Raw genomic sequence first — 8,099 nt, forward strand, 5'->3', positions numbered from 1 at the left:
TTTATCCACTTGTACCATCACCAAGTCCTGTCTCATCTAGCCAAGACATAAAACTAATTTCAAAGTCTTCACTTAAAAATGTAATGTGCAATCCATTTTTGCTCTTGCTCCTTATTAAATACAAGATCATTTTCTTTAAAATGTTCCTTTGGCAGATTAGCATTCTGAGAGTATAAATAAATCATAAGTACTACTTTAACATCTTGATTGCTAATGATAAAACTGGAAGGCTAATAGACCTGATTGCATCTCTAATGAGGACTCTTGCCCTGATTACTGGCTGGGTTATATTGGAAGGGAGTAGAAGACTGTGATATCAGCCGAGCTGGAGATAAAACTAGTTCTCAGAAAGTGCTCAATTAAAGGGGTATAGTCAGATCTGATCCATACTGAGTAGTATAACATCACATATCGGTTCTGTCTTCCTGATTCCTGTCTCATTCAAGTTTCCTAGAAAATATAAGCTATACTGCTAGGCATAACAACCAAATAAAATGTTTTGTAGATCTACTGGATTAGGTGTACCAGGATGTACACCTACTCAGAATTTTACATCAGTGCATGTTATATGCATACAGTAACATTATGGTACTTGGTGTAGAAAACAACTGTAGGGGGGCAATTGAGTGCTATGGTCACCACTCTCTGTAGCCAGCTAACTGTACGCTACTGTTTAAAAACACATACAGTAATACGGTGAGAATACTGACCAAATCCATAAAATGAACGCAGCACAGCAAATCTTCAGACACCAAACTTTGCCACTTTCTCAACATCCTTTTTACTCCAGATTATTGAAAGAACCTGACCCGAGTTTCAAGTGATCGCTATTCTTGTCTCAACAGACCCTTACGTGAAAATCCACCTGATGCAGAACGGCAAGAGGCTCAAGAAAAAGAAGACAACGATCAAGAAGAACACTCTGAACCCCTACTACAATGAGTCGTTCAGCTTTGAAGTGCCGTTCGAGCAGATCCAGGTAACACCCGCTCCCAGGATCTAGAAATATGCAGCACAGTGTTAATTATGCAAGTCTGCCTGGTCTCATTAGCACATGTGCAGCAGCTCTGCATGGTGTAATATATGTAAAACTGGGAGGATGATGATAAAGAAACAACACAGCAGAACTGTTAAATTATGCACAACAGGGATTGAGTATTCACGTTGGTACAGCTGTGATGAGGGGGAACAGATGAATAAGTGAGAGATGAGTACTTAAAGGAAGTTTTTTAAGAACAGGAGGAGAGTATCTTCACATAACCAAAACCCTATTAACTATTTATTTGGCTTATGTTATGATTTTTAATAGAGTAGCTAGACATCTTTTTGTTGCAATTTTTACATTTTCTGTTGCACTAATTAAATACATTTAGAGTCAAACTCTACCATATTGGCCAGGACTCAAACAATGCATGGGGCTGAGACAGTGGTGTTTTGGTCACGGGTACATTATGTGTTGAGTGTATGATATAACTACTATTATACAATGGCTAGGATCATCCTCCTGTTTATTTCAACACAGTGTGGATTTCAACACAAGTATCTAAAACAAATTTAATTTCCCTTACCATTTTCATATCAGGCATGTTACAGTAGCTTTGCTTTCTGCTTGTCAAAGAACAGTGCTGACTCAACTGCCTTGTTGAATTCTTCATGAATTTCAATTTCAAATCCCCACCCTAGCAACTGCATGGTGCACCTTTGCTCAGGAGACTTTCTATTCAAAGAGCTGTCAGTTTGAATATCCTGTTATACTTTATGAAAAAGATACTATAATGAATGGAGAACCTCAATATAGCAAATGTATGAGAACACCTGTTAATTTTGTTCACTATAGCTTTTTTTCCCCCAAAGTTCATATTTAAAGCATCTGAATTGATATTAATACAAAGCACCCAATCAGACTCTGAAGGTTAAAGACTCTTCTTACTCTGACAACCGGTATATTCAATATTTCATTATATGATAGATGATATACCTGCCACGGGCAATCAGGAAATGTATTTTACTGAACAGTATGATGAAACACATCTATCTACTTTCTTTCTCCTGAAATAACTACTGTAAACCACTGAATTAGTGGAAAATCCCCTGCCTTAATTGCACTCCTCCATGAAGACCTTTCTGTAAAATCTAACAAGGTTTTAATATACACAGATACACTGCCACATGTATACATTTCATGTATATCTCGATGTATGGAGCATCAGTCTGGTCCTGGAAGTATGAAATATACGTGCAAGTTGTATGTACTGGGGTTTTCATTCATTTCAGGGAACTGTTATGTTTTAAGTGTCCAGTAGGTGACAGTGGTGTATATCTTTATAAATCATCTTTTCATCGTGAACCAACCTGAGCCAATTAGAGTACTGCATTTCATATATGTGAGGAGTTTCTGAGAAATGTATAGTAAAGGTATATATTTATTTAGTACAGTGTAAGGGTGGGGGGGTGAAGGTTGATACTGAGGTAAAGTTGATAGAGTGAATCTGTTTGAAATCATGGTTTTAAGTGCTGTTATGCATCAGCTGTGTAATTGTATGATATTCAGGCTTTAAAGCATTCATGTATGCAGGCTCATTTGCACTAGCTGTTGTAACTAAAAGCCTTGCATATGATAACCTTTCTGTCTATCCCATCGGTCTTGGTTACAGACAATATATATATATATATATATATATATATATATAAACTATTTACTCATCGAAAGATGCACCAAAGAGAGAATATCCTTTTGAAATAGCAACTCTATTACAGCATCTCAGCGTAAGCATTCTAGAATTACCTCCCACCTCCTAACAGGTTAATGCAGTTGGTCTGCAGTTTTATGCATATCACAAGATAACAGGCAGGGTAAACTGTTCATATTAATTTAAATGGAATCTTTGGGAACCTGGAGTTTTTGGTTGGCTGAAGTTTATAACTGCATATTCAAATGAATAGCCAATCTACTGTACATTCCAACACACGACATATTGTTTTCCAGATGGGTTAACAGTTGAAACGCTGTGTTTATGAGAAGTTCTCAAATTGAGTTTACTTTACATTCTCTCTGACCTGGTCTTCCTTGTCCCTCTGCAGAAAGTGCAAGTTGTTGTGACTGTTCTGGACTATGACAAGATCGGCAAAAACGATGCAATCGGCAAGATCTTTGTGGGTTTCAACAGCAGCGGAACCGAGCTGCGACATTGGTCAGACATGCTGGCTAATCCGAGGAGACCCATCGCACAGTGGCACGTTCTAAAGCCGGAGGAAGAAGTGGACGCGATGCTTACTGTCAAGAAATAAAGAAGAGAAGCCTTTCAGTACCCACCCAAGTAGTGCTCTTTAGCCAGTATATGTAAATACCTCAGTAATATGGGTCCATTTACTTCCATCTTTTGTGTTCTCCAACCACCATCACCTTTTTTACAACAGTTAATGGTACTTTCTATTTTCTCTTGAATTTCCTTTCCACCTTTGCAGATGTAGAGGCCCTTTTAAAAAAAGCCCTCTTGTCACTTCGTTTGTTTTGTTTTTCAGGCCACCCCCTTCTTTTAAGCAATATGATCTGTGTAGATAGAGCATGACTGAAATTATTTATTGTATTACACAGTTGTATATACCAGTATGCTGACAAAATGATTTCTAGTCTGTGTGTTTGTATGTTGTTAAGCGTTTCCTAATCTGTGTATATCTCGATGTTTTTAATAAGATGTTCTATTTTAAATTATGTAAATGGACTGAGATATAAGAAAGCCGATATTATATATTATAGGATTCACAATTCTATCTTACTGCATTCAAGTTAAAATTCCAACCTGCAAAAAGACTCTAGTGGAGGTGCACTCACATTGTAAAGGACAGTGCCAGTCTGTATGTTTACTTATCAAACCATCAAAAAAAAAAGGCCATTAACTAGTATGGTTACACAAGAAAAAAAAAGTATGCTGCTGAAAATTATATAAGCACAGGGTTTCTTATGACTTTTTATACTATGTTTTTTTCTTTTTTTCAATTGAGGACCTTTAAGTTTAGCTTCATCCTTCTACCAAGACATTCCAGAAAGCTAAAACGATTGCCTTTTTATTGTTTGAGCAAGGTTTCACATTGTGAACCGGTGAGTTACTTTTAAGTACAATAGGTCATCTGTTAAGACCATGTTTTCTTTAATGGTCTTTATTTTTTAGAAGCAGATCTTCTTGAACTTGTAAGCATTCCTTTGACCCCCTGAATATAACCCCCTCTGAAACGGAACAATGCTCTAGCCTTTGTGTCCTTCAAGCTAGATTAATAGTATGTTGCTAATTGTCTGCTACCAATAGCCTTGATGTTGGATATATACTTAGTTGAGGGTTTGGAGTACGCTTTTCAAAGTGGGGAAAGGGGTTTTGACACTAGCTTTAAGATCAGTATTTTTAGATAACGTTTTCAGTGTCTCAAGTATTTTTTAGTAACTGCATGATTTTTTTAATAATGTTCTGCTAATTAACTTGGGTCGGGGGGGGGGGGGTTCTGCTATACTCGGGGGTCTCTTTTTATAGTGTCCCCTTACCTTCAATCAAAAAAAGAAATCAAACAAAAGGTATATTTTACAGCATGACTAAAAAAAGAAAATGAGAGTCAAAAATCCAGTAGGATAGTATGTACATGTTGAAAATGCTGATGAAAGTTAAAACACTGCCATTTTCAGGGAGGTAACAACAGTATCCTTTTCTTCATGTGCACGCTGTACAGGCCACGCTTGTTGTTTTTGTTCAAGAGGCCCAAAATGGTACCAGGAATGTCAGCCGCCATATTGCTCTGCCTTCTCACAGAGGCAACATTGTCAGCCATGTTTTACTGCCACTTTCTTGTGACTGCCGTGTTCAGCTGTGAGTTGTCTGCTGCAGTAGTTGGCACTAAGCTGTCTTCAAACAGAAGAGGCTGTCAGGTTTTTCTGTTTGTTTGGAGAAACAATGGCATGGTCGCTCTGCATATCTACAGAAGCAGTCATGACTGCCATTTTGGACTGGGTTTTAATAGAAACAAAAATGGCTGCCATTTTGTATTACCACACTACTGAAGCCACGGTAACTGGTATGTTGCCTAGTGTTCTTTTAACACAAAGAGATGAGAATAAAATAAAAAAAAATAAATCATCAGAAACCGTAAAAGTTAATGGTCTCCTTAATTAATGAAACAATTCAAAAGAATCAATGTGTCCTTTACTACGGGTTAACAAGAGGAATGCAAAGTGAAAAGTTCTAGTAAATGAAAACAGATTCCCTTATCTTTGAGGAACCTCTTGTGTATGCTAGATGCTTGCTTCAGGAGGAGTTTCTAAATGTTTTCAATGTTATTATATAGTAAATGGCACTATTATAAAGCTATTAGTCATTCCATGAGAGTCTCTAGGGACTGCTTTGTGTATCACTGTGACTGCTGTGCGTGCTTAGAAATGTAGATTTCTCAGTGGATAGCGACCAATTTGTTCTGTAGTGATATTGTATTAATGCTGCCATCCCCTTCTACTGCACTGCTGAGAGTGTGCATAGCACTAACAGTTCTAATAACCGCGGACCAATCAAGAACTGGCAGGCTATGCATTGGAAACAGAGTTTTAAAAGACAGCGGCTCAAATCACACAGCATTTTGTTGAGCACTGTGCAATATGATGTCTGTTCTTCATGGCTTCATAGTGTTACTGTATGTGGGCTGTGTAGCCCGGGAGAGAAGATTCTTATTATTGATTACGTTCATTGTAAAGCAATGGTTAGGACACAGCACACTGAGCTCCAATTGAAATACGAGCTAAACACGTTCATCATGTGGTTTTTTGATTACCCTATTTTTTGCATGCAGGTCCAACAAAAAATATTCAGGAATTACAATGAATTATTATTATTATTATTATTATTATTATTATTATTATTATTATTATTATTATTATTATTATTGCCATCTTTTTTGTTGTGAGTAAGGATTTGTACACCTGAATGTACTCCTAGGTTTAGCTTAACATAATCTGTATGTTATTATGGAGATACAGATGGCAATAAATATTGATAATTTATTAAATGAAATAAAAATTCAGAATTTTGAGTATCCCATTAAGTCTTTTGGGGCCGAGATACAGTATATGCTCTATTAATGTTATATGCAGTTTAAAGACAAACTCCCCTTTGTAAATTCCACCTTTTGAAATTAAATGCATTGCTTTTATTATTCCTGTTGATCTTTCTCATGGTTTCCAAACATTTTGTTTAAATGTTTAGCATTGAAAAGAATATAGTGGTAGATCCATGTTGTTTACCTTTGTCACGGCTAATTTCTGTATCTTATATTGTGAATAAGGTTGGTTTGGGGATCTAAAAAAAGCATTTAGTACAACAATAGCCCTGGAGCTAAGGAACAGTCCCATAAAACAAACTGCATTAAGTATAAATTATATAACAGCAACAGCAACAACAATCTCATATTTCTATAGCACCTTTCATCACAGGGATCCCAAAGCGCTTCACACACACACACACACACACACAAACACACACAAATTAAAACATGACATTAAAAACAGTATAATACAGAATTTGATAAAACAGAAAATAAAAGAGAGATACAGAAATGTGTTTTTTAATGTTAAAAAAGCTAGTTTGTAGAAATAGAACAATTAAGAGTCTAAAACAAAAATGTAATAACATTTTAATTAAAAAAAATAAATAGGTATGAGTCCCAGCTTCAACGACACAGGAAGGCTACAACAGGAGTAATATGTTCACCTTTTCTGGTTTTAGTCAGAATTCTAGCAGCAGTGTTTTAAATGAGCTGTAAGTTTTGGGATACCAGAGAAAAGTGCATCAATTCTAGATGAAACAAAGACATGCATTAGTCTTTCAGCATCAGATACAGAAATTATAGGTCTAGGTCTAGCTCTATTTCGCAAATGATAAAAGGATACTTTAGGAAACGTTCCTAATATGAGTCTGGAATCACAGATAAGGGTCAACGATGACCCCCAAATTTCACGTTTCTAGTTTTAGTTCTGATGAGAGTCTGTTAAAGTCTATGTGTTGTTTACAAGGGAGTTCATCTTTAAATAAAATATTTTATATCCCTGGTTATAAATGATAACCTATACCCAGTTGTTTAAATATTTTAAAAGTCTATTTATTGTGTAATTTATATATTTATTTATAAGATTAACCTTGTACAAATGGATCCAAAGCTGATAAAACGTATCATAGTGTGATGAGTAAGGGATATATAACAACGTTTACAAATGATTTGTATTGCATTAATAAAAGCGTATACATACCAGGTTAACTAACAGTGATAGGAAGCATCGCAGTTTGCAAGATCCGACTGCAAGGTTTTACGTGTGCCTTGTGAAAAGCCATTACCTGCAATGAGATGCAATGCTTCTTTTACTGCCTCCAAAGCATGCGGTAAACCCTACCATTTCTATTGAAATAAAGTCCACTTTGAACTTGCTGTGTGACCAAGACATTTCATTCCTCAACAAATAAAGAAGCCACACTTACCTTTCTGACAAAGCTGTGTAAAGTATTAGAATCTGATGCTGTAGAAAGATCCTAGTTGCCTTTGTGTATATTAACTGCCTGCTTGAGTATTTTGTGTGTGTGGAAATTTTCTCTCTGTAATCTTGTAGAAATGTTGGGGTGTTCTTTCCTGCCATATTGCTCGTGACAGTGCGAGCTGACGGTTATATAGCTGTGTATACCTTCATTTTTGACGAGGTGTTTTACAATTTTGTTTTCACTTTGTGTAGTGATTCACACTGTGGAGTTTCCTGATTGTTGTTATATAACTTAATATACACAAATGTTCAATAAAAATGTTTTATTTCCTGTTAAGCGTTTACAAGCCCTTTCATTGCTGGCTGTTAGATTTGATCTTGTGTTACCTGGTGTGTGCTTTTAGACCTAATGTGTAGGCTGCTACAGGAAAGAAGAAACGCTATTATTTGAAGGTAATGAATAAATCGCAAAAGAAGTGATAACCACTGTTTTAGAACCATTTATTTGTCCTCCTTTGAGGGGATCTGATTGCATTTGTGTTATATTTCACTAAGTGTTGTTTTCAAAGCTGTGTACATCATGTTAAGTAAATGTCTGGAT

The 8,099-nt window shown here is 36.1% G+C and overlaps 1 protein-coding gene across 5 annotated transcripts in view; it reads left to right on the forward strand.

The window, feature by feature from the left end:
• Positions 1 to 7,835, forward strand: part of LOC117419941 (synaptotagmin-1) — a 197,848-nt gene extending 190,013 nt beyond the window's left edge. For all 5 annotated transcript variants that reach the window (XM_058985648.1, XM_058985652.1, XM_058985650.1 and 2 more), the window contains 2 exons: positions 846 to 979; positions 3,082 to 7,835. In XM_058985648.1, coding sequence (XP_058841631.1) covers positions 846 to 979; positions 3,082 to 3,288 — 341 coding nt within the window. In that variant the 3' untranslated portion in view covers positions 3,289 to 7,835. The remainder of the gene's footprint in view (positions 1 to 845; positions 980 to 3,081) is intronic.
• The last annotated feature ends 264 nt before the right edge of the window (positions 7,836 to 8,099 follow it).

The sequence above is a fragment of the Acipenser ruthenus genome, chromosome 14 (assembly GCF_902713425.1).
Source record: "Acipenser ruthenus chromosome 14, fAciRut3.2 maternal haplotype, whole genome shotgun sequence".
Classification (NCBI taxonomy): domain Eukaryota; kingdom Metazoa; phylum Chordata; class Actinopteri; order Acipenseriformes; family Acipenseridae; genus Acipenser; species Acipenser ruthenus.